This window comes from Notolabrus celidotus, chromosome 1, assembly GCF_009762535.1.
Source record: "Notolabrus celidotus isolate fNotCel1 chromosome 1, fNotCel1.pri, whole genome shotgun sequence".
NCBI lineage: Eukaryota > Metazoa > Chordata > Actinopteri > Labriformes > Labridae > Notolabrus > Notolabrus celidotus.
The window spans coordinates 31280730-31293035 of record NC_048272.1 but is presented as its reverse complement, the minus strand read 5'-3'; the positions used below and the strand labels follow the sequence as shown (position 1 = coordinate 31293035).

At 39.7% G+C, this 12306-nt stretch overlaps 1 protein-coding gene across 2 annotated transcripts; it reads left to right on the top strand.

The window, feature by feature from the left end:
- Positions 1–1065: 1065 nt before the first annotated feature.
- khk (ketohexokinase) lies at positions 1066–12197 on the top strand. Of its 2 annotated transcripts, XM_034697516.1 has the most exons (8): positions 1066–1429; positions 3816–3932; positions 4961–5095; positions 10262–10334; positions 10486–10632; positions 10923–11011; positions 11126–11283; positions 11779–12197. In XM_034697516.1, the coding sequence occupies exons 1-8, from the start codon at positions 1323–1325 to the stop codon at positions 11892–11894; spliced, it is 942 nt and encodes a 313-aa protein (XP_034553407.1). In that variant the 5' UTR covers positions 1066–1322; the 3' UTR covers positions 11895–12197. The 2 variants fall into 2 exon arrangements, with proteins under 2 accessions (XP_034553407.1, XP_034553413.1); XM_034697522.1 differs by lacking the exon at positions 4961–5095.
- The last annotated feature ends 109 nt before the right edge of the window (positions 12198–12306 follow it).

Here is a 12306-nt window from a genome sequence, read left to right as displayed (position 1 = left end):
GTGCTCATTAATATTTCACAAAACAAATCGCTGACTTTGCCCCACCCAGATAATAAAGATGAAATTTTAAGATGTCAAATTAAACTCCTGCAGACCTGTGATGTCTGCCATAGATTTGAGACCTTCAACGTATTCAACGTCTTCAGCTTTTTTTAGCTGTACAAATACATCATCTTTAATATTTTGTGTCAACTTGCTTTATGTTGAGCTCTTGCTCATTTCTGTCAGGATATTAATGTGCATAAATACCCGTTCACTGCTTTAAAAGCAGTTTTACTTATCAACTGCTTCTTGAGAGGTCAGAGTCGTCATACATATATAACAATGTTGTAAGATTAAGAAAATAAATTCTCAACATAACAAAAATAGAGTTGTAAGATTGGAAGGGGAAAAGTCCTCCTTTTTTTAACTTGTAGGGGAATCCTATCTTAATTTCACAAGAGTTCAGTCCTACTTAAGGACACTAACATCATAAGAAAGTAAAATAATATTACTAGAGTCAGGTAATAACAGGATACAGTTGTAATTTTTTAAGGAAAGATCAATATTATTACAACTTTATCATTTAATAATAAGAGATTATTTCCTTCCTTTCCTTTTATATGTTTTACGACTTAATATAACAGTTTTATTCTCATAATATTGACTCAATTCTTGATGTATTACAACTTTAGTCTCTTAAGACTTTCCTCTGGTTTTGATACTTACATTATGAGTTTACGCTCTTATGATTTTATTCTTGCAGAATTACATCTTCACCTTTAAGACTATATTTCCCAACAACGTTGTTCTTTTGAAATCAAACATTTTTTTCAGTGTGGCCCTAATACTCTGTCATACGATTTGGATCTATCAAGATTAAGTCATTTGAGATTTCCCCATTCTTTTTATCTTTTTTTTTAATATATATTTCAGTATTTTTAAGTTCTTATTTTTTTTTCTCACAGTTCACTTTTGTTTTTGTATTCTTTTGTTCTTATTTTTCAAAGGTTACAAGTTTTTCAAATAGCACTGTAAGGATTGAACAATTTACTAGTCTACGAGTAGTAGGGAAATCCGAGGAGCGCGTGAACGCCACACAACACGCCTGTCGGATGCTCGTCGCGAGCAGATGTGAGAGGTGTAAAACAATGAGCAGCTCCTTTATCTGAAGCTCTTATTTTATACTCTGCTGTGTGTGTGTGTGTGTGTGTGTGTGTGTGTGTGTGTGTGTGTGTGTGTGTGTGTGTGTGTGTGTGTGTGTGTGTGTGTGTGTGTGTGTGTGTGTCAAAGTCCAGGCTGCAGCGGTGTGTGTGTGACAGCTTCAGAGTGAGTGTGTGCTGATGATCATGGAGGAGCAGAAGAAGAAGAAGGTTCTGTGTGTGGGCCTGGTGTGTCTGGACATTATAAACGTGGTGGACAAATATCCGGAAGAAGACACTGACAGCAGGTGAGCACAGAGGCTAATGCTAACACCATAGCTAACACGGGCTAACAGAGGGTCACAGGTGATCAGTGACTTCGTGTTTGTACTGATGATTATCTTCCAATGAATGATCAATACTTCACTTCTTTCTGAAAAATCTGATCGGGTACGGTTTCTTATGGACTGTTTCCGGTGTTTGTGTTATTCTGACTGATGTGTGACGGGTTTATGACCCTTAGACTAACAGGAGCTGTTTTATCTGAAATCGAAGTGATTAAAGGTGCAGTTGGTAGGTATGAGGTAAAAAAACTATTATTTTTTTCAGCTGGGTTTGGAAAAACAGTCTTAATACCCTTCAGTGCTCATCAGTAATTAAAGTTATTTGAGATTATGGCGAAGTCTCTGTGTTTTCCAAAGGCTTTGTATCAAGCAATGTTATTATCCCCCTCGCTCCCATTATCACTGACCAATCAGAGCTACTCTCCTACTCTCTGTTCTGATTGGTTGAGTGACGGAAATCTGGTGGAAGGGATAGTGTTGACATTTGAAATCTCTCTCCAAACTGATATATATCTGATAATATCACAACTACCAACAGCAGCTTTAATCCATTTTCAAAGACGATCTCACACTAAAGAGTTTTATTTTAAATGCATGAAATAGATACATGAAAACTGTCAATAATAGTAATATAGCTATTTATATAGCACCTTTGGAAAAAAAAAGTGCTTTGAGGGACAAGACATGACAGAATAACAAAATAAAATATACCTTTAACCCACCTATTATCCTTGGGGTCAATTGGACCTCATTCAATGTTTAACGTCTCTAAATTAATGACTAATATAATTTTTTTGGCTTCATATCTCATGACTTTTCCTAATTTAATGGGGACAACTTGGAAAAGGTAAAATTAAAATGTTGATATGTTCCAATTTCCTGTAAGAAAAAAATTACGTGTCACTGTCCTTGGAGTCAATTTGACCCCAGGCTGTTTTAGCTGTATAAAACATAAGAAATATCAAAATTTTACACACATTTGTTTTGGTTGTTTTGGATAATGAGGTCACTATAACCAAGGACACTTCCGTATGTGACTGCAGGAGCTGGGATCAAATCGCCAACCTTTAGATTGAGATATAATATTTCCAGCCACCATGTCTCTAAAGACATTCAATGATGTGTCCTGTGTCATACATTTTGATAACATAGAAACAAGGCAGGGCCGATAAGAGCATGACAAACCTGCAGCAGTTTGATGTTCTGTTTTACAAATAAAGTCCTTCTGAATGATTTTAATTGTTTTTATGCTTGAAATATATTCTATTTAAAGGGCTATTTAGGTAGTCAACAAAGAAACATAAAGTACTTGCCATATAAACCTGGGTAACAATCAGTTTCTGGAGGTTTAAATTGCTGGGGTCAAATTAACCCCAAGGATAAAAGATGTTAATAAATTTGAGGACAACAGGAAGGTTAACAGACAAAAAGACGTGTGAAAAATCCTAACAATACAAAAGGTCAAATGCAAATAAAACAAGAAAGTGATTCAACAGTAGACTTATAAATTATTGTGAGCATAGAGGTAAAATAAAATAAGATTTAAGAGGTCCAATGAGGAGCTTTCACTTTGTGTAAATTCTGGCGCCCCCTGTGGACAAATCAATACCTGTTTTTGCTTTCCTGATTTTGTTCTGGAAACTGTGCATGTGTAAGTCATGTTTTTAATCCATCTTGTTTAAAAAATAAAAAAAAGAAGTCGGGTGATGGTAGCCTAGTGGTCAAAGCACCCCACATATTGAGGCCATAGTCAGAGGCACAGATGTCGTCAGTTTCGACTTCCGGCCACGACCATTTCCTGCATGTCTTCCCCCACTCTCTACTTCCCACGTTTCCTGTCTCTCTTCAGCTGTCCTATCTAATAAAGACACAAAGTCCAAAAGTACAACTTAAAAAATAAAAAATCAATCACTTACTCTGACTCCTAGCAGTGGAAAATGTAAACAAGAGGCTGTTCTATTAGTGTGACATCCACCCCCCACCCAGCGGTTTGATACGTTAAAAAAATAGCTATATAGAAATAGTCAGACTTAAAGTGGATGGCCTTGTTTGCTTTGTAGGTGTTCTTCAAGAAGAAGACGAGATCATCTATATGTCTGTATCCACATTAATAATAAATAAGTATACAATTTAACAGATCCTGTTCCTTCTATTCAGAGGATCCATGTTGGTGTAACCCCTCGTTGCAGTGTCACCTTGGATTGGCCTCCCTGAGATAAAACTCCCATGAGCTGCAGAAGCTTTAAACTATCCTCAGTTTTAACCATTATAATCTGATATTTTAAAGTTGTCTTGTCTTGAGCTTTTGTAACCAAATTATTAACAGTATGATTTCCTGGCTGTGCTGCAGGTGTCTGTCTCAGCGTTGGCAGCGAGGAGGAAACGCTTCAAACTCGTGCACGGTGCTGTCGCTGCTCGGAGCCCCCTGCGCCTTCATGGGCTCTCTGGCTGCTGGACCCGTGGCCGAGTGAGTGCTGATCAATACATCCATCAATACGCTTTTTAATGAGGTCATCAAAGAGAGAGAGGAGGATGGCTTAATTTTTTTCCTGTTAAGATTTTTTAAGTAGTCATCATCTTAAAGCTGGGGTTGGTAATCAGATTTTTTTTTGTATTACTGGTTAAACTGATCTTTATGTCCCGGTGGCAATCAATACATAATGTGTTCTTAAAAAAGAGCGAAAAAAGCTGCTATCTACAGCCGCAGTAAACCTGGGAAAACACCAACCAATCCCTGCCATCAGGAGCCAAAATATGAAACCAATCAATTCCCGTCCTGCCGTTCTGCCCGCCTCCTGCACGTACATTTCATGTTTGTTTGTGTTTTTAACTTTCACTATGATAATGTTTTGTGAGACATGAGTTGAGGCATTGCAAATCACTAACGATGTGCTGATGACCGGTTTTGAATCAGTCACTATCATATGGTCTCGAATCAGCGGCGCTCGTGCATGTGAGCAGGGTCGTCGTTTTGGAGGAGTTCCGAGGGGAGGGGGGAGGGGTTAGACGGAGTCCTGAGGAAATGCTACATTCAAATTCATGCTTGTTTCCGAGACTACCAACCCTAGCTTTAAGGGTTTAATGACAGCAGGTTTTGTATTCTGTTCAAACTGTAAGCCCTCATAGACATGTCAAATATCCTTTCGTCAACTTTTTTGGTAACACAATCAAGCTCACTCTGTGCGCTTTAACTAAGTCATCCTCCTGCTTACTGCTTATCCTCTCCCAGTTTGAAACCAAAACAACTCTACAAACATCGAGCAATAACCCCAAAACTGATTATTTCTATGTTGTCACTTATAAATGTATTTATTCTCGTTGTCACTGTCGATGTTTGCTTTGTTTCCATTTCGATGAGTCAGTGAGTGTGAAGATTGAGATCCAGCTATAGTCGTCTTTTTGGCTCTGATCTGTGATGTCATCAGTGAGGCCTTTTTTCTGTCTGTGCTTTTATTTTGACGTAAAGGGGAGATGTAAACCTTTTCCCATCTCTAGTTTTATTTTGGAGGATTTTCAGAAGTTCCACATCGACGTGTCTCTGGCATCTGAGCACGCTCAGTGTGTCCTTCCAGCCTCCATGGTGATCAGCAACATCAGCACAGGAAGCCGCACTATCCTGCATATGAACAGGTTTGACCGTGTGTGTGTGTGTGTGTGTGTGTGTGTGTGTGTGCGTGTGTGTGTGTGTGTGTGTGTGTGTGTGCGTGTGTGTGTGTGTGTTACTAACAGCCCCTGTTTCAGGAACAGCATCATGGAGCCGCTCCGCCTCTTTTCCACCACTCAGAACGCAGCTCTGAGTGCCGGTAGTTTTATTTTGAAGGACAGAGTGGATATGAACAGCTTCCTGTCTCTCTCTCTGTCAGTTTCATCACGGCTGATTTCTCGCAGCGTGCGATCGATGTGTCGGCTGTGGCTTGGCAGGTCGAAGGTCAAACTCCTTGTGCGTGTTGTGTGGTTTGTCCGTCCAGCGGATCTCGAACAGTCGTTCTGTCCGACACGTAAGATGACCGGACGACCGGCCGGGTACAAACAACGCTCACTAAACACCTTGTTCTTCTCCATGTAGACCGTGTTAGTGTAAACTCAACAGGTCATCGCTCAAAGAGATAGAAAAATAGAAAATGATTCATCACATAACTCATAACTGTTTACTAAGCCTCTCCTTAGTCACACAGCTAAATATCATTATTAACATTTCAGTCCTACTAATCATCTGTTTAACCCACTAACATTAAAGTATCAATCAGGGACGTTCCTGTGTGGCGGATTTCCCTCCAAAAACCACCAGGTCTTCTATGTTTGTTTGTTAAAGGACTTAAACAGAGCAAAGTGCTGTATTAAAATGCAGCAAAAGCAGCTTGAAGCCTTTTTTTAACCAACCAGTCAAACTTCTGCAAGGTTAGCACCCTCTGCTGGACAGGGTTGTAAGGTAGGCCTGTTATATTGGGTTGATGTCAAGCAGCAACCTCCAGCCGTGAGATATGAAGCCTATGCTGAAGTTCTAAAAAGTTCCTCGAGCGACCACTTGAGGCTGACTGCACAAGTACCAGAAACCACATACACACCCATTAAAAGGTCTGAGGTCTCATTTATAAACATTGCGTACGCACAAAACGGCTTGAAATTGGCGTATGCTAGTTTTCACTAGTTTGTGTTGAAGCATTTCTTCAGCTTGTTTCTCCTACAGAGGAAGCTGTTAGAGACCTGACATGCTTCTGTTGTTATCAGATGAAACAGCGTGCTGGGGCCAAAATTAAATGTTTATGTCTGGTTCATCACACTTAGCAAATGATGGCGTACACAACCGCCTCCCTATCAACCTTTTATCTTGTGCGCACAAGTTGAAAATGAGGAAATGATCAACATTGCAGGACTTTTGGAGGCTGAGTACATTATGTGACAAAACGCAAAAGAAAAACGTGACTAAAAACCTTGAACCCCTGTGTATTCGTCAGCATGCTTGAGTGATAATTCATCCTCAGCAGCCTGTTGCACCAGCTGTGCGTAAGTACAAACATAGCCTAGTTTGAACGTAATTTCTCATTTAGGATGGAGTTTACACTCTACTAATGTTTTGGGCGTTGCACCAGCTGAGATAGTTCCAACGTAAGCCTAAGTTGCAACTTAATTCTTACACTTGGGTCCTAGTAGGTGTAAAGTTCTCCGTACAGTATATCGGCTGCCATGGCGCGTCGTTTTGAAAAGTGGGATGATGAGGAGATACAGAGGGTCCTCCCAGCTATATGACGTCTGCAACGCGATATCCGCGAGAGATTAAATCCTTTGGAAAAATATGATGACCAAGATTTGCCCTCCTGAGTATTAACATATGTTGTAGTTGATAATTGTACCACTCGATGTCACTTTTATTATACACACCGTAGATTAAGGATTTAGACTGTAGTTATCATTACTTTAGTTTGTTTCAGCTGTTGGTCAGTTCTGAGACGATTAGGCACGAAAGATAACAGTGCATCAAAATTGGTGCTTTCCTCTGATTGGCTGCTGGAAGTGTAAACGTCATATCTGCGACAATGTTTTGGTTAGTTTGGACGTTACTGTCTACTAGTTAAGATGAACCTTATATCTCTGTGTTGCAACCAAACAACGACACAACTTAAGTTACAAACCTACTAGTTTCAATGTTTGGTTTAGTGAGGACTTTACACCCTAACTTAGGGCACAACTTATGCACAGCTGGTGCTGCAGGTGAATAAGAAGCTCCACCCTCCTGGTGCTGCAGGTTTAAAGAAACAAGCGAGCGGAGGTGTTTGGTGAACGTTGTTTGACCTGCCTAAAGGAAGCATGAACATCTGATCCTGATTTAATTTGATCCTGATCCTAAGTTGATCCAGGTCTTGATCACTGCAGAGAAACTAAACCCTTGAACAACCAATCAGATGGAGCATAGGTCAGCTGAGGGTTTGTTTGGTGTGTCAGGTTCTTCTTTCTCTGAGAGCAGCCGACTCTGCTCTGTTCAGGGAAAACAGGTATACGTTTAACACCTCTAGCGTAGAGATGCAGCGATGAACTAAATCACTGATGATTTGATTAAAAGAAACATTTTAAAAACTACTTTTATGACCTCAAAGTGTTTTCAGTTTGTATTTTAGGCAAATATGTCAAACATCTGCTTCTCAAAGTTGTCTAAGTGCCGATTTTCTTGCGTCTCCTGACTGTAGGATGCATCATAATCTGAGTGAAGCTTCAGAAAGAATAAATCTGGACAGTCAGAAAATATTTTCACATTATGTTTCTCTTCATCACTCTGGCTGTGTTATGGTGGCATTCAAATGCAACATATATTTAAAGGGGGAGGAGTAAAATCTGGAAATATTTCATAAATTCCGACATGTAGAAGAGTGATACTGTTTTATTTGGTGTAAAAACATTTTAAACAAGCTATAACCTTAATATATATCCTTAAACAAAATGATAAATAATTGAAAAAGTGACTGAAGCTTCCTCCACACCTCACTGCTGCAAGCGTTTTTAGATGATGTGGCTAACTTGTTGAAACCATCTAACTCTGGGTCCATCAGGTAAATGTTGGACAGTTATTTTAAATCTGTTTGTTGACAGCTTTCACTTTGTTCCCCACAAACTCTTCAGTTTAGTTTATCTCTGCAGTGGTTTCTTGTTGGTTAATTTGCGTTTAATTCCAATTATTTGTTTAATTTCTGGAATGTTTATTTTGACCTCATTAATGCAAAAATATGAAGAAATATGTTGGATAATGAGAGAGTTTTTAATCTGATGTTTGTGAAGAGTTTTCTTCCAAAGTGATCAAATTAGATTTGATAAACATCTGCAGTCCTGACCTCTGTTCTCACAGACACTGAGGAAGATTTACGACAAACAGAACACATAAAATAGCTTTTTCCTGGTGTGGCACACCATCACTTAATGTAACCCCCTTAATGTCTCCGTACATGCTGTAAGTTTTTAAATTTCTTTTGGTCATGTTGGAAGTGAACTCTTCAAGCTCTAATGTCTGTAAATGAAAAATGAAAACATGCGTAATAAGCCGATATTTTGTCTGATTTCAGTCTGTGGCCATCAGAATGGGAAGAAAATATGATTTTGCTGTGTGACACAATGACTGTTGGACCTCTGGAGACACATTTTTATTATTATCCTCACCCTGCGATGACGAGTTCACCCATTTCACCGGAATAAAGCCACCTCAGGTGTAAAATCAGCAAATGTTTCACGACGTTTGGCAGACACTGGATTATCTGGTGAAGGGGGCTGCTAGCTGAGCTGCCATTAGCATTCATATGATTAGGCCTCAAGGCCCCATTTTCTAAAATTAACTGTTCACACATCTTGAGAAGACAAACAGATGTCCACTTTGGTCACTGTCAAGCTCCTATGGTTCAATCTTTATATTTACTTTACTTGCAGCTCAAACAAAGCTACACCAAGGGACCTGTGTTTGTACCTCAAATGGATGCACAAAACGTAACCACCTTTGGCTGTCAATCACATCTCTGCCCTTTGTTCGGCTGTTTGATCTCCAGTCATCACGTATTATCAAGTAACAATGTCTGAACGTCATCAGTGAGGCTGTAAATTTAGTTTTGATCCCTTATCTAATGAGTAGTTTTATTGCCTAGCTGTGGTTATCTGATCTATTTGAACTATAAAATGTTGTTCTCAAAGTCCAACAGACACTTTGACACATCAAGCTTTAATATTTAAACGTTTTTGTAATCCTTGTTGAATTTTGTGAAGGTAAGAAACTCCTCCTCATCATCCTTTAAAGCACACTGAGATTTCAGCTGTGATTGAATATACATGTTAAAGGTTAATCCACTCTTTTTACTTTTACAGTGTTCTAAAGGTGCTTTTCGACCACAGGAGCTTTCCCCAGGAACTAGAGGAACCTTCCTTTAGAGGAACCAGGGTCTAAATTTAGTTTTGGGGTAGTTAGTCTCCCCCTGAAAAGTTGTTAATTTGAGGTAGTACTATCAAAAGGTCCAGGAACTTTTGGGGGGCAGGGCCTGCAATGCTGAACATTTCTGATTGGTAGAGTACCCACAGTGTTTTATTTCACCTTCCATCCACAATAACATCTCTCACACCTGTGATTCACTTGGTTTAATAACTCCTCAAATGTCAAAATATCCTCATCAGATATTTAATGATCATCTAAAGACGTTTGTGAGGGATGCATCCGGCTGAAAGTCTCCAGTTAACATGGTCGCTCGAGTCGAGTGTTTCAGGTGTTTTGAATCCTCTTTGTCTCTAGAGCTCGTCTCCTTCAGAGTGTTGATTCAGTGAATCCATCTGTAATACAGCACGATCAAAAACAACACAAGAGGAATCTCCTCCATGCTAACAGGCTAACTGTGGTGTAACTCATGATGAAGTCTGTCTCCTTCTATGGAGTCATCTTTGTTGAATGACCTTCGTCTCTGTCTGCTGCCCTCTACTGGTCTGGCGGTGTAGTGCATTACTTTTATTTTTTCTCCATACGTCACTGGTCTGGTTTGGATAATCTCTCTGGGACTTCAGGCCTCTGTTGAATCGCAGACAACAATGGGCCACAGTAACCATTTAGTCCCTTGGAGAGTAGTTCCTGGTACCACTGGTCGAAAAGCACCTCATGTTAGTTGTATTGATTGATCCCTCTCAGCCTGATGATGTCACTGTGATGTCATCACTGTGGGCAGGAGTAAACATAGACTCCCCTAACTTTACCCCGAGTGATGGAGGAGCTTCTGTCTCTGTTTGTCTTCCTGTATTTATTCAGTGTTAACATAAACCCTAACCTCACTGACTGCCCTTCAGGAACCTTCCTGATGTCACGGCTGAGGATTTCTCCAAAGTTGACCTCCACCAGTTCAAGTGGATCCACTGGGAGGTGAGCCAGTCTGAGAAACTTAACTGGCTGAGCCTCAAACAGAGAAACCTGAGCAGCCAAATAAACTCACGTAGTCTGAATGATGGACATGAGACATAAATAGTTCTTCCGGTCCATTTCTGATATTATTAAACTGTTTTCTCACCTACAGGGCAGAAATGCTGTCGAACAGGTGAAGATGATCCAGCAGGTAGTGACGTATAACGGCACGCTGCCTCAGGAGCAGAGAATCACCGTCTCTGTGGAAATAGAGAAGATTAGAGAGCCGCTGTATCAGCTGTTTCCTCACGGTGACGTGGTACGAGTGTTTGTGGTTATCTTTTAGATCATAAAGTCTGTTACAGGATTCTTTCAGTTTGTGTTTTCTAATGTTCTCCTGTTCCTGGTTCCTCTCTCATGTGTGGTTGTTTTTGTGTTCTTGATGTTCTCAATATTTTCTTTGAGGTGTTTTTGAAGCTTAGATGTTTTCAGGCCTTCAGGTTTTGTTTCATCTTTCGATGTTCTTGTTCATTGAGGTGTCTTTGTCATCATCAGCAGTCCCCTAGTCGTCAGGTTGTGTCATCTCCTCAGTTGTTCTTGTTTTATCAGGTGTTTGTCAGTAAAGACGTTGCTCGACACTTTGGCTTCCTATCAGCTGAAGCTGCTCTGAGAGGATTCTACAGCCGAGTCAAACAAGGGTGAGTCAAGGACCGAGACTGCCTCACCTGCCTCCCCTCTCATTGCCCCCCTTTCCTCTCTATGTCTGGCTCAGTCTCTGACCTGCCTCACTCTTTGTGTCCTGTCGGTCTCAGGGCCGTCCTGATATGTGCCTGGGCAGAGAAAGGAGCAGATGCTTTGGGTCCTGACGGTGTTCTCGTTCACTCGGATGCATTTCCTCCTGAAAATCTTGTCGACACTCTTGGAGCCGGAGACACTTTTAACTCTGCCGTCATCTTCACGCTGTCCAACGGTGAGACTAGATTTCTTTAGGACACAAACTAAGAAGTCTTTCTCATTACAGAGCCAGAATTTCAAGATTTGATTCCCCTTTTTTCATCAACTGCCTTTATTCTCAGACCTAGTTGTTTGATAAGTGCAACTTTTATTGATTTTGTCAACACTTTAGATGTGGTTCTCCGCTGTCTTTTTAAAAACACATTTGCACTTGTTTACATGCACTTGCAATGTACAAGTATAGATATGTATTTATTTTATGTGTTTCTAAAACTAAGTTTTCCTGTTGTTTATTGTAAATGCAACTGGTTGTTAGGTTGTATGTAGATGACACAATGTTATATACATCTGATTCCCATAAAACGTAAGCTCTCTGCACTAAGATTGACTTTCTTTCTTTCTTTCTTTCTTTCTTTCTTTCTTTCTTTCTTTCTTTCTTTCTTTCTTTCTTTCTTTCTTTCTTTCTTTCTTTCTTCTATTTTACTTCAATAAACATACTTTTGGTCCACAGGTGGAAGTTTGCAGGATGCTCTGACCTTCGGCTGCAGAGTCGCTGGTGCAAAATGTGGTTTTCACGGTTACGACGGCATTGCTGAGAAGTTCACCAATGACTGTCCAAAGAGTTAAAACAGAGATGTATCCATAGAGCTGTGATTTAAACTGAGTTTACACACACTGTGAAAAATGAGGGAAGTTTAAATAAAGTGAAACTCAGAGAAGTAATTATGTTAAAGTCGATTAACTGGTAATGAAGTTATATTAAATTATTGGGTCTGTCACCTGAGGAAAAAACAACAGTTTGCTGATATTACCAAATAACTGCTGATATTATTACTGTGAATATACTGCAGATGGAATGACATGTAATTTTATGGTACTTTTTTTTTACCTGTTAATAAATAAATTAATAAATAAATAAAGTGAAACACAGAGCTTTTTGTTGATTCATTCAATAGTCAATAAGCTGTTGTAATGTTGATTTAATTTAAGTTTGTGGCAGAAATCTTCAATAGTTTTAGTTTGATTTAAGTCTTTGGTG